This window comes from Sapajus apella, unplaced genomic scaffold, assembly GCF_009761245.1.
Source record: "Sapajus apella isolate SASKATOON/1434 unplaced genomic scaffold, GSC_monkey_1.0 scaffold92, whole genome shotgun sequence".
Classification (NCBI taxonomy): Eukaryota; Metazoa; Chordata; class Mammalia; order Primates; family Cebidae; genus Sapajus; species Sapajus apella.
The window spans coordinates 3,813,355-3,839,075 of NW_022437032.1; the positions used below are offsets into that span (position 1 = coordinate 3,813,355).

Sequence of the window (25,721 nt, forward strand, 5' to 3'; positions counted from 1 at the left end):
ATCAGTGACGTGTGGCCTGTGACCTTTTACTGAACTGAGGCAAAACAAATAAGAAATCCAGAGTAAACATCTTTTAAAAAAAAAAAAGAGCTGGGTGCGGTGGCTCACACCTGTAATCCTAGCACTTTGGGAGGTGGGCATGGTGGCTCATGCCTGTAATCACAGCTACTTGGGAGGCTGAGGTAGGAGAATTGCTTGAACTGGGACCTGGGAGGCAGAGGTTACACTGAGCCGAGATTGTGCCATTGCACTCCAGCCTGGGCTACAGGCTGAGACTCCATCTCAAAAAAAAAAAAAAAATCCTGACGTTGCCATGGCATCCAGCTTTTTGCTCTATCTAATGATATTTGGGCTCTTTTGTGTCTTATTCCAACTCTCTCCTAATTTGTGCTTATATTTTACAGAAATATCAGCCTGTGGTGGATTGTTTTAAAAAACTAGTTTTTCATACCATTTAAGAAATACTCAAATGTTAAGTTTTTTAGTCTGGATTTTGCCAGTTTCCCGGTTATGCGACAGTGTCCTGACCCTTGTACTTCTTGGAAACCATAGTAAGGAGAAAAGGACTTTTGCAAGACTAGTTAGAGCATACATGGCTTTCATGTTTAAAACTTTTTCTGGAAAGGTGAAGGGAGGTGAAATAAGCCCAAATCTACTGTATTCTGAGACTCAGCATGGTGGTTATAGTTGAGAAACTAAGCAAAACCTCATGCCTCGATTTCAGCTTCAGAACTTGATAATGATGTTCCAAAAGCGACCTGCCTCTCCACTGAAAGCAGTGACCCTCAGAAGGCCCCTGTCATCACTCTTGCCTCAGAGTCAAGGGAACAAACGGCCACCCTTGGAGAGAGGACATTCAACTGTTGCTACCCAGGTAAGAAGAAAACCCGGTGCGTTGAGCCCCTTCTCGGTTCCAAGCGCCGGTAAGCAGGCCCTTCGTGAATCCTCGTGCTGACTGCCCCTGTTACTCTTGCATGCTGTCAACACGCGACCATCCACATCAGCACACACAGCCTTCCCTGGGGCCCTAAGAGTCCTTGAGCTCAGCATGGCACTTACCCGCACATCGGATTCATAGTAGGTTCCATCTTGAGGTTATATATTTACAGACACACTTTTTATTCCCCCAGGATGGTGTCTTGCTGTGTTAAGGCTGGAATATAGTAGTATGATTATAACTCACTGCAGCCTCCAACTCACTGAGTGAGTGCCTGTGATCATCCCTCTTCGGCTTCCTGAGTAGTTGGGACTACAGGCATGCACCACCGTGTCTGGGTAACTTTTTTTTAATGGGGGTGAGGGTCTCTCGATGTTGCCCAGGCTGGTCTCAAACTCCTGGCCTCAAGTGATCCTCCCGCCTTGGTCTCCCAAGCTCTGGGATGACAGGCATGAGCCACCACACTCAACTGAGGTTCTGTTTGAAGCATTGTGTTTTCAGGCCAGCCGTGGTGGCTTACGCCTATAATCCTAGCACTTTGGGAGACCGAGGTGGGTGGATCTTCTGAAGTCAGGAGTTCGAGACCAGCCTGGCCAAAATGGTGAAACCCTGTCTCCACCAAAAATACAAAAATTAGCCAGCTGTGGTGGCGTGTGCCTGTAATCCTAGCTACTCAGGACTGAGGCAGGAGAATCACTTGAACCCAGGAGGCAGAGGTTGCAGTGAGCCAAGATTATGCCACTGCCTCTCTCAAATATATATATATATATATATATAATTATATATATATTTTTTTTTTTTTTTTTACTTTTTCTTTTCTAGGTTGCCACTTCAAAACTGTCCATGGCATGAAAGACTTGGACCGGCATCTTAGAATCCACACGGGTAGGTATCCATTCTGTTCAACAGCACAGTGAGAAGATAGTAAGTGAATGTGAATTAAGTGCTAGGGACACAGTAATGAACGGGACGGCCTCTGCCTCATCTGCCTATGAAACTTAGTCTAGTGGGGTGGGCTTGGGAGAAGGAGCAAAAGGGGTGTGAAATGAAGATAAAGAGTCTGCAGGGCCACACAGACCTAGGGCTGTAGTAATCTTAGAAGAGTCGTAAGGTGGCTTCTTACAGGTGCTTTTATTTTTTAGGGCAGCCAGCTGCTGAGAAGAGAAGTAAGATGTGCTGAAGCAAAGGAGTGCCATGATCTATACCAGGAGTCTACAGACTCCAAGGCCAGCTTCAGCCTGTTGGCATGCTCCTTGTTTACCTGTTGTTTGCAGCTTTCTGGCCCTACAAGCACAGAGTAATTACTACAGGGACTGTAGGGTACACAAAGCCTAAAATACTATCTTTTTCTTTTTTTGAGACAGAGTTTCCTGCTCTGTCATCCAGGCTGCAGTGCAATGGTGCAATCTCAGCTCACTGCAACCTTCACCTCCCAGGTTCAAGTGATTCTCCTGCCTCAGCCTCCTGAGTGGCTGGGATTACAAAGTGCCCACCACCATGCCCGGATAATTTTTGTATTTCTAGTAGAAACGGGGTTTCGCCATGTTGGCCAGGCTGGTCTTGAACTTCTGACCTCAGGCAATCCACCCGCCTCAGCTTCCTAAAGTGCTGGGATTACAGGCGTGAGCCACCATGCCCATCCTGCCTAAAATGCTATATTACCCTTTATAAAACACTTTGGCAACCCTTAGTCTGTAATACAAATCCTATACTTGCGTGTTTCAGCAAGGATATTGGTTTGTTCTTTCAGAAACCACTCTCAGTGGCTTAAACGTAGTCTGGTTTATTTCTCCAGTACAACTTCAGCAGCAGATAGTCGACAGCTGGTCCAATGGCTCTGCCATCCTGGACATGTGGCTTAGCCTCTGGGTCCCAGGCAGCTGCTCTAGTTCTCTGCATCTCTTAGCCAGTGGGCAATGGAAGCAGGCCACGGCTTGCCTCCCTTGGGCTATGACCCAGAAGCAGTAGCCCTTGTGACCTAGGGGAACATGAGCAAGACTTAGTCATGTCCATACCAAGCGTCAAGGGGGCATGAGGAGTGGTTTTAAGAGGGCAACACGTGCCCAGATGAGCCTCTAGAGCCCCTTCACTGAGAGGACAGAGCTTTCTGGACAAAGATGGAGGTCTCTGTCCAGAAAGATGGGCATTGTGCTATCACAGAAGAGATGGCCACTTTTGCCTGGGGACAGTGGATCATGACAAGCATGTTAGCAAGGAAATGTTTGATCTTCACCTTGGAAGACAGGCTACCAGGATGATGATGGCAGTAAAAGCATGCAGATTTGTGGGGCCCTTTGAGGAAATGAGACAGCTCGGATTAAGGAATTTCAGAGTGGGTAACTCAATCCTGAAAATAACTTGAGCGATTGTTCTCAACTGGGGCTAGGCTACTGCCATTCGGCGGGCAGAGGCCAAGGATCTTCACGTTCACAAGCTAGCCTTCACAAGAACTAAAGGCCCACAACGTCTGCAGTGCTAGGGGTCGACCCAAGAGAGGCACAGGAGCTGGGTTAATGTTTCCTTGAGGTAGTGCAGGGCATGCTGGGCATCCAGGACATGGAAGGTAAGGCATTGTTCTTGAGTCGGGGAAGCAGATGCACCTTCCTAGTGTTAGTAAACTGAGGCTGCTTCACTGGGCTCAAGGTGACTGCTTTAGTTCTCTGAATTGAACTAATGGAAAGTAGGAGAAGAGGTATGGGGGCCTCTGGGTATTCCTCCCTTGGGGCATGACCCAGAAGTAGCATCCCTTGTGACTAGTGAGACTCAGGTAATGGTGGTTTAAAGCCAAAGTCTTTCTGCCCCATGATGTTCCAGGTGTAAGTGATCAGGCTGGGGTGGCACCAGCCCCATGGTTTCAGGGACCCAGACTCCTGCGTTGCTTGGTCATCCCAAGGGTTCAGCTCTTGTTAGCCTGCTCCACAGTGGCCTCCTGCCACCCTAAAGACACATCACGTGGGCTCACCTGTTTGGCCAGAACTGAATCACATGGCCACCCCCAGCTGTGGAACTGAAGGCTGGGAAAAAGCAGTTTGCTCGTGTGTAGCCGGGTACCCAGCTGCAAAGAAGGTTCTGTTACCAAGAGAAGAGGGGAAAAGGTCAGCATGTCTCTGACCCAGCTCTAAGTGGGAGGCGGGGATTCTAACATGTTCTTTTGGATTGCCTAAGTAAATTAACATATGCAAATAAGTTTTCTCTTTCTGACATTATACCTGACCGTGTGTGCCTTGATGCTGGTGCTTCAGTTCACATTGAAGAGTAGCAGTCAAAACAAATCATCTGCCTTACTCCTTATGGGCATGCTTTGATGTCGCCATCACTGTAGGGTTAGAATCGCTGGGACTTTGGACAAGATTACTCATGGCATTCAAGTTTATTCTTAGCCTTCTGAGGTTGGTTTTCTGAGGTGTGTGTGTAATTGGGAATAGCGGTTGCATTTCAAATGTATTGCATTTTCCTCTTTTTTTTTTCTTTTTTTTTTTTTTTTTTTTGAGTCAAGGTCTTGCTCTGTCACCCAGGCTGGAAGGTGATCAGGCTCAAGTGATCCTCATGCCTCTGCCTCTCAAGTAGTTGGGGCTGCAGGCATGCCCCATTACAACCAGCTAATTTTATTTTATTTTGTAGAGATGAGGTCACACTATGTTGTCAAGGCTGGTCTCAAACTCCTGCCTCAAGGGATCCTCCTGCCTTGGCCTCCCAAAGTGCAGGGATTACAGGTGTGAGCCACCCTTCCCCCCACCGATATCACTAGCTTAAGATGGTCTTGTGGCATTTATTTAGCTTCATAAAGGAGATTGATTTATGTTTGTGTTTTTATCCCAGTTTGTATTTCTTCATTTGGCATTGGTATCAGGTAGCTGTTATAAAGTGAGCTGAAGCAAAATCTTTCTCTATGCTGTGAAACAGTTGACTACAGAAATGTCTTTCCTTGAAAGTTTGGTAGAACTTCCACACAATACCCCCTCTGCTCCAATCCGTAGAAGCACAGGAGGAGGCATAGATTAGGCTGAGACAGCAGTGTCAACATCAGTGACAACTGAAGACTGCTCCGTATATGCCACTGTCCCCCACGGTCAGCCCCAGCTGCACTCCTTAGGGTCTTCTCTCCAGGACCCAGTTGGTAGATCTGCCTCCGTCCAGAACAGCCAGGTGAAGGCATTCTTGACCTTCCTTCTGCTATGCACTCATGGCAATTAGGATGGACTCTTCTCAAAAAGATGTCTTTACCTCTAATAAGACGTATCACATTTTTAAAAGCCATATTATGATTTGGTCATCAATGTTACATACGCAGTTTTCATACTTTAAACCCTTGCTACCCGAACTGTGGTACAAAGACCAGAAATGTCCACATCCGCTGGGAGCTTGGTAGATCAAAGTGCAGGAACCCAGCCTGCACCACAGACCTCTTGAATCAGAATCTGCATCTTGATGAGACCCTCCCAAGCCCGGGTGATTAGTATGCACAGGATTCCCAGAGAAGCCCTGAATTTAGTGTCAGGAGTTAGTGGCTAGCATGTTAACTACCCTAATTGCAAAAGTGATGAGCATAAGTGTCATTTGGAGAACTACAGCAAGTGTAATATAGTACGACCACGTTACACGTCCATTGACAAGGGTCTTCAGCACTGTTATTAGTGTGATTTGTTGCCTACGTTTGTAATTGGAGGCAATGCTAAACTGCAGTTAGAGGTAGGGAAGATAAAAATGTAATCATTTCCCATGTAAGGTCTTAGACCCCTGAAATTTTATACACTCCAGATAAAAATCTCTTGATGGCCAGGTGCAGTGGGTAACGCCTGTAATCCCAATACTTTGGGAGGCTGAGGCGAGTGGATCACCTGAGGTCAGGAGTTCAAGACCAGCCTGGCCAACATGGTGAAACCCCGTCTCTACTAAAAATACAAATATTAGCCAGTCGTGGTCGCGGACACCGGTAATCCCAGCTACTGAGGAGGCTGAGGCAGGAGAATCACTTGAACCTGGGAGGTAGCGGCTGCAGTGAGCTGAGATCGCGCCACTGCACTCCAGCCTGGGTGACAGTGAGACTCTGTCTAAAAAAAAAAATAAAAATAAAAAAAACTCCCTACTTGGAACATTGCAGGGCTTCTTGGGCAAGAGAAACCAGTGTGAGGAACCACACAGTGACCCTTGACAACAATTCTTGTCACTTTCTGTCGTATTTCACTAGCCAAAGTAAGTCATGCCCAAAGCAGAGGCTATTAGGACAGGGAATTATAATTCTCCCCTGAAGTTATAGCAAATACTTGAGAACAATAAACAATTTACCTTAGGGAGTAGATCTTTAACACCATTTTTCATTGTTACCAATCTGTTTCTTTTTTTGGAGAGATAGAGTCTTGCTCTCACCCAGGCTGGAGTACAGTGGCGCTGTCTTGGCTCACTGCAACTTCTATCTCCCAGGTTCAAGTGATTCTCCTGCCTCAGCCTCCTGAGTAGCTGGGATTACAGCTTTGCCCCACCATGCCTGGCTAATTTTTGTATTTTTAGTGGAGACGCTGTTTCACCATGTTGCCCAGGCTGGTCTCAAACTCCCGACCTCAAGTGATCCACCTGCCTCAGCCTCCCAACGTGCTGGGATTACAGGCATGAGCCACTGTGCCCAGCCTGTTTTCAATCTTTTAATCCAGAGTTTGCAATATTACCTCTTCCTGGACCATCACCCATCTTACTGAGTCTTCTAAATTTATTGGGGTGAAGTTCAATTTAACAGTCACCATTGACATTGTCCATCTTTAGTCCCTTTCTGCTTTTCCGAAGTCTATGGGAATGACTAAGTAAAATTTTGCCCCCCAAGGGGACAATATCTGGAAACATCTTTGGTTGTCACAACTAGGGAAGGAAGGGTCCTACTGGTATCTGGTGGATAGAGGCCAGGGGTGCTGCTGAACATCCTACAATGCAGAAGAAAGCACCAAACAGCAGAGAATTGCCAATAGTGTTGAGATGAAGAACCCTGGTCTCTTGGTATCCTCTTAGTGACCTAAGCCTTCCTTTTTAAGCACCCTTTTTCCTTTTGTTGATCAAGTGCTGTACACAGTCTCAATTCTTTCTTTTGTTTCTTGAATTGCATACTGTTCACTTGATTTCAGCATTTCGTTAAAAATGAATTTAAGTCTACAAACTTCTTTAAAGCCATTATAGGCTGTAGGTTTTGAAATACAAAACTCTTATCTAGTTCTAGAGTTTGTAATGTAATTTTGACAAAAAACTGTCCTAAAAGACATTCTAAAACTTCCAAGCTGACATTTTTGAAAAACCGTTTGTGAAGCCATGTTACATTCATAAAATTCTGACTTTTATCTGCATACTGAATTCTCTCATCCATATGAAATTTTTAATGAATTTCACCATGATTTCTATTTTGTCTAATGTTAAAATTGATATTCCTACTTTTTTAAAAGCATTTTTCTAGAATTTCTATTCTGTTCTTATCACTTTGATTTAGGTATCTAAAGAGAATTTAGTGACTTTTTCATAATTTAACTTAAATATATTTTTTGACTTTATTAGAGACAGGATCTCCCTGTGTTGCCCAGACTGGTCTCAACCTTCAGCCTTCTGGCCTCAAGCAATCCTCCTGCCTGGGACTCCCGAAGTGCTGGAATTATAGGCGTGAGCCGCAGCACCTAACCTATAATTTAAATCTTTAAGAGGGAAATGTGATACATTTTTGTTTATAATATTTAGTTTGACATCTAGTTATCTGATATTTGATGTGATTTTTATTTTGTGCTATCCATGTTTGGTTTTTTCTTTGAGACTAGTTCTTGTTCTGCCGCATAGGCTAGAGTGCAGTGGTGTATATCAGAGCTCACCTCCTGGGCTCAAGTGATCCTCCTACCTGAGCCTCCCAAATAGCTGGGACTACAAGGGTATACCACCACACCCAGCTAATCCTTTTGGTTTTTTTTGTTTTTTGGTGGAGTCGCAGTCTCCGTATGTTGCCCAGGCTGGTTTCAAACTTCTGGACTTAAGTGACCCTCTCAAAGTGTTGGGATCACAGGTGTGAGCCATTGTGCCCAAGTCCTTTAATGGTGGTTTTTTCTCACCCGAAAGCTCTACTTTGTCCATCGCACTATTTTCTCATATTCCCGTGTTACCTTCACCATCACCCTCACTTTTTACTCTGGTGTATGCTTCTTAAGTGTGATACCAAGTCATATCAACTATCTCCTCACTGAATGCTAATTCAAGTATAAGATTCTATTAATTAAATGAAAGTTGCCAGGAAAATTTAAAAATTTAAAATAAATAAAAAGATTCTATTAAAACAGTTTCTATAGAACGTTGAAGATCCTGTTTCTATCTTGCTAGCATCTGCCGTTCTGAGGAGCTTTATGCTGATGTGAGCATTTTTCTGCTGATTTTCTTTCTGGAAGCTTCCAGATTTCACCATTCTTAGGGTTCTGAAATTGGACCACCCTGCTTCTAAATAAGATGCATGTCTGTCTTTAATGTCGGGAAATAACTCTTCTCTGTGCTATCCTGGACCATCTAGAACGAGCTTACATGTCTTACCTTTTGGCATCTTTTCCCTCTTGTCCTTTTGGGAGATTCTTTAGCTGTATCTTTCACTTCTAACACTTTTTAATAGATGGCTTTTTGGTTTTGTTTTGTTTTGTTTTTATAAGAGCAGTTTTTGGTTCACAGCAAAAGTGAACCTAAAGACCAGAAGATACAGGTATTTCCAGCCGGACACGGTGTGGCTCATGCCTGTAATCCCAGCACTTTGGGAGGCTGAGGCGGGCAGATCACGAGGTCAGGAGATCGAGACTATCTGGCTAACACAGTGAAACCCCGTCTCTACTAAAAATACAAATTATTAGCTGGGCATGGTGGTGGATGCCTATAGTCCCAGCCACTCAGGAGGCTGAGGCAGAAGAATTGCTTAAACCAGGGAGGCGGAGATTGTAGTGAGCCGAGATTGCACCACTACACTCCAGCCTGGGCGACAGAGTGAGATTCTGTCTAAAAACAAAAATGATACAGATATTTCCCATATGCCTCCTGCTCCTACACATACACAGCCTTCCCCATTACCACATCCTTCACCAGAGTCATGCATTTTTACAATAGATGAACCTGCACTGACACAACATTCTCAACCAAAGACATAGTTTATAGTAAGGTCCACTTTTCTTTTTGAGACAGGGCCTCGCTTTGTCACCCAATCCGGAATGCAGTGGCACCATCTCCACTGACAGCCTCAACCTCCTGGGCTCAGGTGATCTTCCCATCTCAGCCTCCCAAGTAGCTGGAACTGCAGGCGTGCACCACCACATCCAGCTAATATTTTGTATTTTTTTGTGTGTGTAGAGACAGGGTTTTGCCACATTGCCTAGGCTGGTCTCAGACCCCTGAGCTCAAGTGATTCACCCACCTCAGCCTCCCAAAGCACTGGGATTACAGGTGCGAGCCACCGCACCTACCAAGGTTCACTCTTGGTGTTGTATGTTCTGTGGGTTTGGACAAATGTATGATGACATGTCTACCAGTAGCTGTCATTTGACAACCTTTTTTGCTGGTCACCTTATTAGCACTTTTATTTTGATGTCCATGGTTTTTATTTCTGTAATTTTACGCCCTTCCTTGGCTTTAGTAACTAAGTTATTCTTGAGTTGGCATCTCTTTCTGGCTCTGGCTTTCCCCAGGCATTTGGTTATTGGGTAAACTAACTTTTATTTAGATAAGATCAGCCTGGAATTGTTGGGCTAGGGGATAATAGTGAAACTTGGCTGGATGGAAATATTCTGGGTATGTGGTCCTCTGCTGTCCACGGCATCTCTAACTACCAGGCTCTTGTATTCTTTTCCTGACCTCAGCACCCTTTGACCAACTGTTTAGGGAGAGATGCTGTGCTGCTTGCTGTTTGGAAGAAGTGAGAGGCAGGGGTCAACCTGACCGTTCACTGTGTGGTTCATGAAGCTGCCCAAGATGCCTCCAGCTGACACTTCTTACCCTGAGCACTTCTATAACCACTGCCATTTTTCCCAAACAGGGTCTGGCCTGTAATTTTCTCCATCAATCTAATATTTATGTAATCTGTCCCTTAGGATCTCTGAGCTACCAATGAATGGCATACATTCTTGTTTCCCAAAATGCTGATGTAGACTTCAGTGTCTTTCTCTCTGGGTATTTGGACAGGAGGAGGCACACCATGTGCCCAGGCTACCATCTTGGTCAGATCTCTGCAATCATCTTGACCAAAAAACCGTTAACTTTGACTCCTTATGTGTTTGAAGGAGACAAACCGCACAAGTGTGAGTTCTGTGACAAGTGCTTCAGCCGGAAGGACAACCTGACCATGCACATGCGGTGCCACACCAGTGTGAAGCCACACAAGTGTCACCTGTGTGACTACGCCGCCGTGGACAGCAGCAGCCTCAAGAAGCACCTGCGGATCCACTCGGACGAGCGGCCGTACAAATGCCAGCTCTGCCCCTATGCCAGCCGCAACTCCAGCCAGCTCACCGTCCACCTGCGATCCCACACGGGTGAGTCCCTGACCCGAAAACCTCGGTCTCTTACTTTTTCTCTAATTTCTTAACCTTCATTTACTTAACAACACAAGCAACTTAAATGATTGGGTGTGGTAGAAGTATAAGAATTTGGAACTTCTGTGATGATCGTGAGGCTTGTCATTTTTCTGTTGCTGGAACAGCTTTTGATAAAATATGACTGACACCTGGGTTTTATATCTTGACTGTATAGAATCCAGCTGGGGGTAGATCCCCACCATAACCACCAGAAAGCCAAGGATGTATCCCAGATAAGTCAGACCTATAAACTAGATGTTTTAGTAAATGTACACATTGACTCCATGGCTTAATTTGGAAATGTAGCAAGATCAGTTGAGTATAACTAAAATCACAAACTTGTAATCTTAGGAACTCCTTCCCTTCTTTATGGAACCCCACTGAAATAACGATAGGACTAACTGATTGTGGCACATAAAAATGGGATTTGAGATACTCATAAGGATGCTCATAAGTTGAAATTTTTCAATGAATTCCTAGAAAATGGTGAGCAGACAAGAATATAGTGATGTCTAAAACTGAGTATAGAAAACTGTATCCCAACAGACAAATGGGAGGCAGCCATACAGTGGGGAGCCAATGTTCCCAGCCAATATCCAAGTGCCCCAAGGGCCCTGGGCTTGGAACAAGCATGTAGACAGCCAGGACCACAAAGCTTGGGGGGCTTGCCAAGGCCTGTTGGCAAAACTGCCCAACCAACCCAGTAGCAGGTGAACCCCCTGGCATCCATGTCTCATCATTAAACCAGTGTCCTCTCCCAAATATAGTCAACCAAAGATTATGAGTCATTTATAGGAAATGAGTGGAATAAAATGAGCCAAATCTAATAACTCATCCTGGAAGTAAAGAGTACTTGGGTAATTTTCACATTCTATTTGGCGTCTACCCACTGACAGAAATGTTGCATCCAAATAGAGACCTATGAAGAGATAATGAGAACAAAGAGGTATAAAATAAAACTAGGATTGCTAGCTATAACGTTAATTTCTCAGAGATTGCGGGAGAAATTGGGTGAATGAACTGAGAATAACAGCCATCCCTGAAGTCTGGTTTCTGACCAGGTCTAGGAATAAAAGAAAATGGAAATGAGAAGAAAATAGAGTGAAAATAGAAAATCATGTGAGAAATGAAGTCCACAATTCTAAGGGGCCAGGAGAGTAAAAGTGCTCACAAGATTCCAATCAGGATGGAAGGGAGTAGACAGGGGAGATCTATATCTGAAAATATGTCTTGTGGTATTGGCTCCTAGGAGACAATGGAACAGTGCCCTCAAAAGTTGGGAAATGATTTTGAACTTAGAATTCTATACCCAGCCAAACTATCTCAAGTATGAGAGCAAAATAGAATGATGTGCAAGGACTCAAGACTTTACTCCCAGCCACCATGCTAGTGGAAGTTACTAGAAGATAAATTCTAGCAAAGGAAGGGAGAAAACATCTGGTATGAGATATTTGACATGTGAATATCTGATATGGCTAACTGGGATTGCAGCAAAGAGAGATACCAGGGTGATACTTGTATAGAAGATCAAGAGAAACTAAATCAGAAATTCTAAAAATCGATTTTAAAAACTCCTTGTGAAAGTTTCAAAATTATGAGACGTCTGAAATTGAGATTCCTTTTTTCAAGAAATAGTCTAATCAAGAAGCAAGCTAAAATATGCCCCAAAATGAGCAGCCTGCATGAAAAGAAAATGATATTGATGGGTAGTAACTCCATCCACTGGCCCAAGTGTGACAGCAGACTTATATGGAAGTGGTTGTAATCCTGGTGCAGTGTTTGGCTCTGAATATCACATTCCCAGTCACAGTTAATTATTTATAGTTGGCTTCTGAACTTGAAATCTGAAAATGATTAAAGTATGAGAATTCACCAGACAGAATGGAAATTTTTTTTTCCCTTAAAGAATGCTACTTCTAACAAGTGAGGAGTTAAGTGTGGAGAAGAGGAGTGATTCCTCAAAAATTCTCACAAGCTGATGGAATAAGATGTGAGGCTACTACTCAGCTTAAAAGTGTAAAAGTACAACCACCAGAAGGCAGGAAGAGGTTGGGGAAAGGATGGGTGTGTAGGATATGATGCTTACAGTCAACTGACATTTAAAGCAGCAACCTCCAAAACAACTAAAAACCCTTAGCAATGTCTCCAGGGAATGGGACTCTAAATTAGAGAAGAGACCATGGCTCTTCATTATTTATCCCCTGCTGCCATAATTATGCATTAATATTATAAGTAAAATTCAGCCTGTAGTTATAAAAGTAAGAAACTTTAACTTGAAATACAAGCTGAATAACTGATGTCATATAGATTAAGCACTATATTAAGCATGTTCACAGGTCTTAGCTTGATTCGAAGCAGTTGTTTGTAATTTAAATCTCACCTCTTCCACATTCAGTTCCGGGATGTCAAGTTAAATGGGAGTTTAGACTTGCAGCTGAAGAGTCATCAAGAGTATGGACTTGAGTGCCATAGTGCCTGGGTTCCAAATCCCTGCTGTTTGACCTGAGTCAAGTAACTTGACCTCTCTGAGCCTCAGTTGCCCCATCTGTAAAATGGGGGTAATAGTACCCACTCAGAGGATTGTTGTGAGGATCGCATTAATATGCACAATAAGCATTGTCATTAGGAGGTTGTGGGTAGTTATGAGTTCACAAAACCCAACCATCTCATTGCAGCCAAGTGTGCTGAGGCAGGTTGGGGTGGGAGGGTCTGTTTTGCCTGCCTGTTCTAATGGAAACACACCTTCCATTGCTAGGGGATACCCCCTTCCAGTGCTGGCTCTGTAGCGCCAAGTTCAAAATCAGCTCGGACTTGAAAAGGCACATGATCGTGCACTCGGGGGAGAAGCCTTTCAAGTGCGAGTTCTGTGACGTCCGCTGCACCATGAAGGCGAACCTCAAATCGCACATCCGCATCAAGCACACCTTCAAGTGTCTGCACTGTGCCTTCCAGGGCCGGGACCGGGCTGACCTCCTGGAGCACAGCCGGCTGCACCAGGCCGACCACCCGGAGAAGTGTCCTGAGTGCAGCTACTCCTGCTCCAGCGCGGCCGCCCTGCGCGTGCACAGCAGAGTCCACTGTAAGGACCGTCCCTTCAAGTGTGACTTCTGCAGCTTCGACACGAAGCGGCCCAGCAGCCTGGCCAAGCACATCGACAAGGTGCACAGGGACGAGGCCAAGACGGAGAACTGGGCCCCTCTGGGCAAGGAAGTGCCCAGAGAGAGCAGCTCCCAACACATGGCCAAGATCGTGACACAGAGGGCCTTTCGCTGTGAGACCTGTGGCGCCTCCTTCGTCAGGGATGACTCTCTGAGATGCCACAAGAAGCAGCATAGTGATCACAGTGAGAACAAGAACTCAGACTTGGTCACCTTCCCACCCGAAAGCGGTGCCTCGGGGCAGCTCAGCACCCTGGTCTCTGTGGGGCAACTCGAGGCCCCCCTAGAGCCCAGCCAAGACCTCTAGCTCAGCCGAAGAGGATCATCAGCTGTCAGGACTTCTGACCAGTGCGGTTGCCCAGCTCTCTAAAGGCGAGGCCAGTGACACAGGCTCTGGGCACCACTTCCAGGGCTGGCCGCTCCCGCACCACCGGCCTCCAGAGGCGACAGCTGGGGCAACAGGGATGAAAGCGAAGCAGTGCTTTGGAGACACTTGTCGCCTTTGTCTCTTCCTCCAAGGATTATTGAGCAAGTCGACTTGGTCATTCAAACGTGGGGTCTGCTGAGCCCTGCTCTATCCAATGGGGATAGCTTCTACGTCACGGATTCCAATTTTAAAACTGATCCATCTCTGGTAGAATTATTAAACTAGTTAGACGATATAGAAAAACTGAAGCTAATCTCTAGGAGGGGTTAAGGTGAGGAAGGCATCTATGAAGGGTCCGGGGCTGCTGGAAAACCTATTTCATAACCTGGGTGATCGTTCTAAGAGTGTTTGCCTTACATGTTTGTGTGGTTTCTTTTACCTGTTGTCTTACAATAAAAAGGCAGACTCGGGCTAGCATGACATAAGAAACACTCAGTTTTGCAGTCCTCCGTGGACAGTTATGGTGCGAGGGTCTCCATCCCCAACCCCCACCCCATTCAGTAACTTGATTATAAACGCACGTTGGATTTCTCAGAGTTCCTACTGTAGTAAAAGGAAATGAAGTTTGACCTGGAGGTGGCGCCAAATATCAAGCTAACTAGCCCAGCCTGTGTTTATTATCTGTTGTGGAATTCAAAACTCTGTTTACTTCTATTTGGAGAGAAAAGTCTAGAGTCCCAGTGGGCCCTGGACTTGGGGATGGGATATGTGATGTGTGGGGCAGCCTCACACCAGCATCTGTTTCATCACAGAAAGCGTGTAGTGTTTGCTGAACTGACAACTGAAAATCCAGCCTCTTCTCATAGATGGACCCTTAGGAGGTTATGAAATCTCAGTGGATATGTAACTTTCCCAAAGTTGCTTGGTTTCTACTTCTGGCATCTTTCCTTCAAATGCTGTGTTTTTTAATATAAATTCTTGTGTGCCCTCATCAAGCTGAATATCTCTGGAAGTGAAATAGATTAAGTAGATCCACTGTTCTTGGTAAACTAGGGAAAAAGGATGTAAAGTTTTACAGGTTGTATAGAAGAGACTATTTCACTTGTGAAATAGAGGAACTTAGTTTATTTTGTTAATGGTGGTAGTTTGGGCAAAGCTGACTCCGTTAAGTTTTACTTCAGGTGGGTGATGGTGTCTGCTGAATCTCTATTGTACAAAGAAAAGATTAAAATGATGGCAGAGACCCAGGATAGAATTAGTCTCTTTGGAGATAATGGCTTTGATCAGAAAAGTGTTTGGTTACTGAGTGCTGGTGCTATCGTACAGGTGCTATTGTTACTTTTCTGCTGTTTGTCATGAGTCTGAGCTGCGTTGCTGTTCTGGAAGGTTGTTGACCTTTCAAGGGGGAACCCATAGATTGAAATCACAGGAACGTTCCTTGTACTTCTTATTATAGCTCTTCAGATAAAAAGGAAAGACATCAGCCTGTTTAGAAGGCTTTTTTGTTGTTGTTGTTAACAACTGTGTGGGCTTTAAGGGTTTTAGATCCAAGCTGGTATCACCTACCAAACTTGGACTGCCAATACAGAAGATGTGAGTAAAAAGCTGTGAACCCGATATTAAATACTTCAGGCAGTGTGGGGGGGGGGGCGGGGGGGGGGAGAGGATAAAGTCTTTTTGCAACGACTCAGCTCTGTGATTTTGGCACAAAAGCAACCATAGATTGCAAGAAAAAACAATTATCTGTGTTCCAATAAAACTTTACAAAAACAGGTGGCAGGCTAGATTTGGCCCCACAGTCTTGGAATACAGCAAACCCTCCTGCAGAGGATTTTGCTCTGAACTGGCAAGTGTGTCTTGTAAAACACATTAAAAGATACCAAATTTTTTGGCAGAGACACAAATGGGCTTTGCGCAAAGCTGAGAATGTAGTTCAAGAAAATATGGCTGAATGGGTATTATAAAAAAATTTGGAAATGTAAAGGAATTTTTGAGACTGGTAAGAATTCCAAGATTTAGAAAAGTAGGCTAAGAGGGAAGTCTAGGACCAGCAAACTTCTAGGGTAGGGGTAGTCTTACCTTTCCATTTCTAGGAAATTAGAAGGTGGCAGTGGGTGGGGTTAAGTCATTCAGAAGTGGGGGCTGACCTGTCTAAACCTGCTAGAATGAGACTGAAAATGTACAGGTAATCACCGAATAAAAGTGAGGAACAGCCTTAATAGAAAGGGATAGCTGGCAGAACACAGTGGCTCATGCCTGTAATCCCAGCACTATGGGAGGCTGAAGTGGGTGGATCACGAGGTCAGAAGATTGAGACCATCCTGGCCAACATGGTGAAACCCTGTCTCTACTAAAAATACAAAAATGAGCTGGGCGTGGTGGCGCATGCCTGGAATCCCAGCTACTCGTGAGGCTGAGGTAGTAGAATTGCTTGAACCAGGGAGTCAGGGATTGCAATGAACCGAGATCGCGCCACGGCACCCCAGCTTGGCAACAGAGCAAGACTCTCAAAAAGACAGCTGACATGGCACAGAGCACAATGGCAATTCTTACACCAGTCTTGATTTGCAGAGCCCTCTGGATCCGGAAGGAAACTTAGTATGTTTACAGTTTGATTTCACCTGAGCCGCAGGGGTCCACAAACTTTTTCATTAAAGGGCCAGAGAGTAAATGTTTTGAGCTTTGCTGGTCCCACTCGTCATCAGCTCCGTTGCCCCTGCTGTTGCAGCACAGCGGCTCCACTGTAATGCAGCTGCAGAGAATAGGGAAGGAACTAGGGTTAGCCGTGGGCCAGTAAAACTTCACTTATAAAAGGACATGATTTGGAAGGCCAGTTTGCCATCCTTACCCTGCGTACAAGCAACAGGGTGATTGGCCTTGGATAAAAGGCAAGGGAGAAATGTTAACACAGAATTGTGGCAGCATCAGTAGTGTGTCTGCGGTCCCAGCTACTTCGGAGACTGAGCCAGGAAGAACTCTTTGAGCCCAGGAGTTCAAGTCCAGCCTGGGTAACAGTGTGACTCCTTCTTTTAAAAAAATTTCATGGGGCCGCTTTAAGGAAGGTGTGGCTTCATGCCACAGATGAGTTTCCAGTTAGGTATTGGGGAAAACTGGATCCTTTTGAACTTTACTCAGATCAGCTTGTAAAACCCTCAATGAAGAGTCCAGAAATCAAGGCGATCTCCTGCCCCTCTGTGTAAGGTTTCTTGCTGCCTTCTAGACACTACAGAACATGAGTATCTTACATGTCCCTGTATTTAACCTCTTCCAAGGAAGCAGATGAGCCTGAATTCAAGTTGCCATCATGACTCAGCCAGGCACTGCACTAAGACTTTACCTGTCCGCAGGTGCTTCTTTCTCCCAGGCGCTGCCAGAGCTGAGGTAGGGTGAGGCACTCGCCTGGGATAGGAGACTTAAGGGAGTGCTGGGAACTCAGTCGCCAAAAAATATTTTAATACACATTGGCAAACGGTGACCTCACAGGTCATCTGCTTTGTTTTTGTAGTTTTGTGGAAAGTCGGCCTGGGGTTAGGACAAGTCAGGGCTGTGTAAGTAGGGTTGGAGCCCATATTTACAGTTCTGACATTCTGTTCATTGTAGGTTTCTTTTGCATTCATTGGTTTTTAAAAAGTTATGGTATTTACCTTGATCCTTTGAGATTTGGGATATCACCTGCAGTGTGTGCCTGAGGCCATGGCCCCTCCCACCACACCTCACCCCTGCCCCTTGTTTAAATGCGGAAAATGAAGGATAAGGGGAAGAAACTTCCTAAAACAGAACAGCATGAGCCAGTAATAAATCTGAGTAGGATGGTAACATCCTAAAGAAGCTGCCTCTTTTTTTTTTTTTTTTGAGTTGGAGTTTCACTCTTATTACCCAGGCTGGAGTGCAATGGCACACTCTTGGCTCACTGCAACCTCTGTCTCCTGGGTTCAAGCGATTCTCCTGCCTCAACCTACCAAGTAGCTAGAATTACATGCACCCGCCACCACTCCCAGCTAATTTTTTGTATTTTTAGTAGATTCAGGATTTGACTATGTTGGCCAGGCTGGTCTTGAACTCCTGACCTCGTGATCAGCCCGCTCAGCCTCCCAAACTACTGGGATTACAGGCATGAGCCACTGCACCCAGCCAGAAGCTGCCTCTTTTAAATATTTAACTGACAAATAAAGCCAGCATATATTCAGTGTCTATAAAATGTGTTGATTGGAAATACCTAAGCATTGTGTAATGACTAGATGAACAGAGCCGCCGCCACCACCCATGCTGTGCCTTACAACCCAAAATGTGTTCATGTCATAACAAAGATTGCGCCCTTTGATCAGCATCTCCCCATTTCTTCAACTCCTGGCAACCATCCTTCTACTGTGAGAAGCCACCTGTTAGTTAAAAGCTAACACAGTTGAAGATGGGAAACCTCTGCCTTGTTCAGCTAGAGGGAAGTCATCTGAGTCTGTTTGCTCTTCTGTAAAATGGGCCGTGCCAAGCATTTGGCCTAATACTACAATCTACTGACTTAACAGAAGTTGGCTTCTCTCTGTCTCCCCCACCCCTTGACCCCCGCTTACTTTTTCCCTTTTGTCAGGGGAAGAGGAATAACGAAGACCTAGGTACTGTAGCCTTACCATCAGCAGGGATCATTTCTATCTTCCCATTCCCCCCCCCCAACATCTTCAACACATAGTCCTTGGTGACACCTTAAGCTCCAACCCAGGAGAGAAGGTCGTGTCCTGAACACTGCTGGAAAGTCGCACATAAGCTGCTGCTCACCTCCCCACCTAGTCTCACACCATAGCTCTGCAAAGGACGCTGGAAAGCAGGTTCCTCTGGAGTGGGCTGTGCCTGTTAAAACCTGGAAGGGGAGATGCTGGACCCGTGAGCCTCCTCTGCTCTCTGCACAGTAAACCAGGCTCATGGAGGTTGGAGGTATTAATCGCTTTCTCCATGAGGCACGTGATATGGGTCCTAAAGACCCTGAGGTGTTCCATTCGCAAGCATGTGTCTTATCAGGGCTTCATGGGGACGGTTTTGCCTGCTCCTTGTGGTTGATGGACCATGACAGGCTTCCAAGGCATTCTAAGGCTCCACTGCAGGGCCTGCCTGCTGCAGTCCGTGGGAGCCTCTTTGGTATTTGAAATCTGTCTCTGGGGGAAGGTACAAGGGCAGCTCTACTTTTTTTTTTTTTTTTTTTTTTGAGACCAAGTTTCACTCTTTTCCCCCAGGCTGGAATGCAATGGCAGGATCTCAGCTCACCACAACCTCCGCCTCCCAGGTTCAAGCGATTTACCTGCTCAGCCTCCCAAGTAGCTGGGATTACAGGCATGCACCATCATGCCTGGCTGATTTTGTATTTTTAGTAGAAACAGGGTTTCTCCACGTTGGCCAGGCTGGTCTCGAACTCCCAACCTCAGGAACTCCTGACCTCAAGTGATCCACCTGCTTCAGCTTCCCCAAGTGCTGGAATTACAGGTGTGAGCCACAATGCCAGGCCTTCCGCCGACTTTCTTAATCTTTTTTTTTTTTGTTTTTAGGGTTTTTTTTTTTAGACAGAGTTTAGCTCTTGTTGCCCACCGTGGAGTGCAATGGCTTACTTTCGGCTCACTGCAAACTCCACCTCCCAGGTTCAAGTGATTCTCTTGCCTCAGCCTCCCAAGTAGCTGGGATTACAGGCATGCACCACCACACCTGGCTTATTTTGTATCTTTAGTAGAAACGGGGTCTCTCTATGTTGGTCAGGCTGGTCCCAAACTCATGACCTCAGGTGATCTACCCACCTTGGCCTCCCAAAGTGCTGGGATTACAGGCATGAGCCACTGTGCCCGGCCAGCTTCCTTAATCTCTCACCTTAGTCTAGGGTGTGTCAGAGGTGGGCAGCTCAGGGACAGCTAAGTGTTGAGGACTTAGAACCAGGTCTTTTTTGCAGGACTGGGTAGATCTATGGTAGGAAGGGAGAACATTTCAAATGTATCATTAGGTTGGAAAAATGTCACTGGGCTGCCCGTGTGCTGGGGCAAGTATTGTAGGAATGACCGACATTGCATTCCCCCAACATAGGCAGGTTACATAATTGTAAAGTTTGCTTAAATGCTGAACTTTGGTAACCAAACATGGATTTACGTGAGTTTAAGTGGCCACCTGAGCTTGAGAAGCCACTCTCAGGAGATGCTCAGGATCGCATCTTGTTGACTTCCCCATGTGCTGCTTCAGATGCTGCTTTTTTGTGGAGATGGAGTCTTGCTTTGTTGACCACGCTGGTCTCAACTCCTGGCCTCAAGCTATCCTCCTGCCTTGGCCTCCCAAAGTGCTGATTACAGGTGTGAGCCACTGCACCTAGCCTACTTCTATTTTAATAGAGATGAAAGTGAAGGCATGAGAAACAGAAGCATGTCTGAGGTCAAGCAGCTTGTTGGGATTAGAACCCCTGTGTCAGGTCTCTGACATGGAGCCTCTTTCGGTACCCCATGCCCCCTGCTTAGGAGACCTGCTTTGAGACACAGTTCATTGAGTCATGGACCCCTTTGGCAGTTCGATGAAATTCGTGAATCTGCTCAGTGATGTTTAAAAGAATAAAATGCATAGGTTTGCAAAAGGAAACAACCATTAAAATAGTTATCAAAATATTTTTTAATTATTAGATATGTTTTTATTAACATTAAATGCAAGCTATAGCAGCAGATCTAGTAACTATTTTTATTTTGAAGTAGCAATCTACAATGGCCATGATGTTTAATGAAAATACCCAGTTTCTTTTGTTGACTAATGCACAGGTCTGGCTAATGTGGTTTGGTGCCTACATCCAAAATTGGCAGAAATACTGGATTTCATTCAGAGCCTAGTGAAACTGAAGATTCATTTTCTGGCCAGGTGCAGTGGCTCATGCCTGTAATCTAAGTACTTTTGGAGGCTAAGGTAGGCAGATCACTGGAGGCCAGGTTTGAGACCAGCCTGGGCAACTCCATGAGACCCTGTCTCTACACAGAATTTTTAAAAATAAAAGATTTTATTGCACATCCAAGTTCCTGGACTTGCAAAATTCCATATACCATCGCCCTGACCTCACATTAGATCTCTGATGTTAAGGTTGGACATTGTGGCTCAACCTATAATCCCAGTACTGTAGGAGGTCACGGCTTAGCAGATCATTTGAGGTCAGGAGTTCAAGACCAGCCTGGCCAACATGGTGAAACACTGTTTCTCTTAAAAATACAAAAATTAGCCAGGCATAGTGTCATGTGCCTATAATCCCAGCTACTCAGGAGGCTGAGACACAAGAATCACTTGAACCAAGGAGGCAGAGGTTGCAGTGAGCTGAAATCACACCACTGCACTCCAGCCTGGGTGACAGAGCAACTCTGTCTCAAAAAAAGTCTCTGATGTTAAAGGATTTTCTGATTTTCTGGGGTCCAGTTTTCTTGGTAAAATTTTGACTTGCAGTTGTTCCCATCTTACCCAGAACAAGTAGAACCAGCATTTGAGTACTTACTACCCCCACATCAAAAAAACCCTTTGGGCCAGGTACAGTGGCTCATGCGTGTAATCCCAGCACTTTGGGAAGCCGAGGCAAGAGGATCCCTTGAGCTCAGGAGTTCGAGACCAGCCTGGGTAACATAGTGAGACCTTGTCTCTATAAAAAATAAAAATAAAATATATAAAAACCCTTGCATTTGGGAAGGATTCTCCAAACAGGGCTCTTTGTAATACCTCTCTATTAGCCTTTTTCCCATAAACTGCTCTTAAGATAGCTCAATCTTCATGTGTTAGTTTGAGTGACTTAGACATACAGAAAACAAATGTACATTTGTCAATCCCTAAATTCTAAAGGCATTGCACTCATGTGCTCTTTCTCATTCTGTGTGATACGTATTTCTCGAAAGATCACAAAAGACTGATTTCCCGCTGATGCCTGGCCAACATAAGGAGACACCCTCCCTACAAAAAAACTTTAAAAATTAGGTATGGTGGCATGTATCTGTAGTCCCAGTTACAGGAAGCTGAGGCAGGAGAATCACTTGAGCCCAGGAGATTGAGGCTTCTATGATGTATGATTGCACCACTGCACTACAGCCTGGGCAACAGAACTTGGAATGAATGAATGAATGGACAACTCTGGATTTTGAGAAAAACCGAATATCAACTGTACTTCACTTATCCATTTGCCCCTGGTTGCCAGAAAACGGTTTTTATATCAACGTTTAAAAAAATCAGTGAGCGGATATCATTTAGAATTTTTAATCTTTGAAAGAATTTTTATTCCAGATACTCATTTCTTCATGAACCCTAGCCCAGTCTCTAGCCCAGAGCCATAACTGCACCACTGCATACCAGGCTGGGAAACAGAGAAAAATCCTGTTTCCAGGTTTCAAAAAAAAACCTAAAAACCATTCTTAGCTCATGGTGGTAGATTACCTAAAACAGGTGGATTACCACTCAGGAAACGGGGCAAAGCATACAAGCGATTGGTCTGTATTACTTCTTGCAATTGCACATGAATCTACAATTATCTCAATAACAATTTCAATTTAACTAACAGGCTGTCGGCTAGAGTTGACCCATAGGCCCTAATTTCCTAACCCTTGCTCTAGCCGGTCAGACAGCTTATGAAATATAGTATTGAATTTTAAACTGTTTCTTTAAAAAAAATTTTTTTATTAATATTTGTAGTTATCTATAGGGTACATGTGATATTTTGTTACATGCATAGAATGTGCCATGATCTGGTCAGTGTATTTGGGGTGTCTATCACCTTGAGTATTGATCAGTTTTTTGTTTTTTTTTTTTGTTTTTTTTTTTTTTTTTTTGTTGAGACAGTGTTACTCTGTTTCCCAGGCTGCAGTTCAGTGGCACGATCTCAGCTCACTGCATCCTCTGCCTCCCGGGTTCCAGCCTCCTGAGTAGCTGGGATTACAGGTGCGTGCCACCACGCCCAGCTAATTTTGTATTTTTAGTAGAGACAAGTTTTCACTGTTTTGGCCAGGCTGACCTTGAACTCCTGACCTCAGGTGATCCACCCACTTTGGCCTCCCAAAGTGCTGGGATTACAGATGTGAGTCACTGCACCTAGCCAAGTATTTATCATTTTTATGTGTTGGGGACATTTTAAGTCCTCTCTTTTAGCTGCTTTGAAATATACAATAGAGGCTGGACACAGTGGCTCATGCCTGTAATCCCAACACTTTGGGAGGCAGAAGCGGGTGGATCACAAGGTCGGGAGTTCAAGACCAGCTTTGCCAACATGGCGAAACCCCCGTCTCTACTAAAAATACAAAAATTAGCTGGGCATGGTAGCATGCACCTGCAATCCCAGCTACTTGGGAGGCTGAAGCAGGAGAATCACTTGAACCCAGGAGGCAGAGGTTGCAATAAGTTGAGATCACGTCACTGCACTCCAGCCTGGACAACAAGAGCAAAACTCCATCTCAAAAAAAAAAAGAAGGCCATGAAATCTACAATACATTGTAGTTAACTATAGTCACCTTAGTCTGCTATTGAACATTGAAACTTATTCCTTCTATCTAACTTTATGTTTGTATCCATTGACCAACTTCTGTTCACCACCACCCCAATACCCACACACCCTTCCCAGCCTCTGGTATCTATCAAGTTACTCTCCATGAGATCAACTTTTTTAGCTACAAGTGAGAACATGCATATTTGCCTTTCTGTGCCTGTCTTATTTCACTTTATGTAGTGACCTCCAGTTCCACCCATGTTGCTGCAAATGACAGGATTTTATTCTTTTTTATGGCCGAGTAGTATTCCATTCTATATATGTACCACATTTTCTTTATCCATTCGTCTGTTGATGGACACTTAGGTTGTTTTTACCTTTGCATTGTGAATAGTGCTGCAATAAACATGAGAATTAAACTGCTCTTATTTCTCAGATTGTTTTTGACATGAACACAATGTTTGAATGTGATTTTTTTTTTGATATGTGCTGTTCCCAAATGTTGATTTATATTAAGCTCAAATACAAAGGCCTTTGTCATCTATCTGTGCGTATATTTAGAGACTAGTATTCCTCAAGAATGTGAGTGATACGAAGTAAATTTACGTTTGTCAAATGTTCAATCCACTACAAAACTCAACACATCATGTTTCCTAAGTAGGAAAGCCATTTATTTATTTATTTATTTTTATTTTATTGTATTTTATTTTTATATGGAGTCTCACTCTGTCACCCAGGTTCAAGTGATTCTCCTGCCTCAGCCTCCCAAGTAGCTGAGACTACAGGCATGTGCCACCATACCCAGCTAATTTTTATATTTTTAGTAGAGACAGGGTTTTACCATGTTGGCCAGGCTGGTCTTAAACTCCTAATTTCAAGTGATCTGCCCACCTCCGCCTCTCAAGGTGCTGGGAATACAGGCCTGAGCCACTGAGCCTGGCCAGGAAAGACATTTGTAAACAACTACATCCTTAAAACATTTTGTCTTTTAAAATAATGTGTATTTTTTTTAAATCAAGCAATACCTGGACATACGGAAAAACATCTCCTGCCACTATCCCTTATTTTCGCTCCCAAAAAGCAGTTATTGTTAATAGTGTCTGTGTATTTGTAAAAGTTTGTGGGGTTTTCTTGAGCTAATGTCTCACTCTATTGCCCAGGCTGGAGTGCAGTGTTGCAATCTCGGCTCACTACAACCTCCGCCTCCCGGGTTCAAGAGAGTCTCATGCCTCAGCCTCCCCAGTAGCAGGGATTATAGGCGCACACCACCACGCCTGGTTAATTTTTGTATTTTTGGTAGAGATGGGGTTTCATCATGTTGGCCGGGCTGGTCTTGAACTCCTGACCTCTAGTGATCCGCCCACCTCAGCCTCCCAAAGTGCTGGGATTACAGGCGTGAGCCACCGCGCCCAGCCAAAAGTTTTAAAATTTGTCATTGTGGCTGTTTTTGTGTTAGCTGCGAAAAATAACAATTACTGGAGCTACCAGTGCCAGATGCTGCTGTGAGTTTCAAAAACACCTTGGCATCATCCAGCAACTTTCCAATGTTAGTGATGCTGACCCCACATTTCGGATGAGGCTCCAGAGGGGCAGCGTCATCAGACGTTAGTAGGTAATGCTCCAGGGCATTTCTTTGCAATGCCTCCCTCTAACCGCCCTGCCTCATTCCTACATACCAAGCAGCAGTGATCCTTCTTGTCACCACCTTGTGAATGACATCTCTCTGCTCTTTTTCTATTTCAGATGGAGTTTCGCTCTTGTTGCCCAGGCTGGAGTGCAGTGGCACAATCTCGGCTCACCGCAACCTCCGCCTCCTGGGTTCAAGCAATTCTCCTGCCTCAGCCTCCCGAGTAGCTGGGACTACAGGCACATGCCACCACACCTGGCTAATTTTGTATTTTTAGTAGAGATAGCGTTTCTCCATGTTGGTCAGGCTGGTCTCAAACTCCCGACCTCAGGTGATCCACCCGCCTTGGCCTCCCAAAGTGCTGGGGTGACAGTCGTGAGCCACCATGCCCAGCCTCTGCTCTCTTTTTCTTCTCCATTACTTCCATCAACACATGTGCCCCACCTGAGAAGGATGTGCAGTCCAAGGCTCCTGCAAGGGTCACTGCTTGTCCCCTTGGAGATACATTCCCATCTGTCAAAATGCGTTGCCTGTGGCCATCTAATTAAGACTGCATGGTTGACTGGCATGGTGGTTCTTGCCTGTTATCCCAGCCCTTTGGGAGGCCAAGGCAAGAGGATCACTTGA

General features: G+C 44.9%; 1 protein-coding gene across 2 annotated transcripts in view; it reads left to right on the plus strand.

Moving 5' to 3' along the window:
• The window catches only part of ZFP64 (ZFP64 zinc finger protein), a 96,417-nt gene extending 81,912 nt beyond the window's left edge, over positions 1-14,505 (plus strand). The window contains exons 6-9 of one of the 2 annotated variants that reach the window (XM_032255973.1): positions 725-874; positions 1,760-1,822; positions 10,201-10,452; positions 13,250-14,505. In XM_032255973.1, coding sequence (XP_032111864.1) covers positions 725-874; positions 1,760-1,822; positions 10,201-10,452; positions 13,250-13,959 — 1,175 coding nt within the window. In that variant the 3' untranslated portion in view covers positions 13,960-14,505. The remainder of the gene's footprint in view (positions 1-724; positions 875-1,759; positions 1,823-10,200; positions 10,453-13,249) is intronic. The other variant, XM_032255975.1, reaches the window with a different exon arrangement.
• Positions 14,506-25,721: the final 11,216 nt, after the last annotated feature.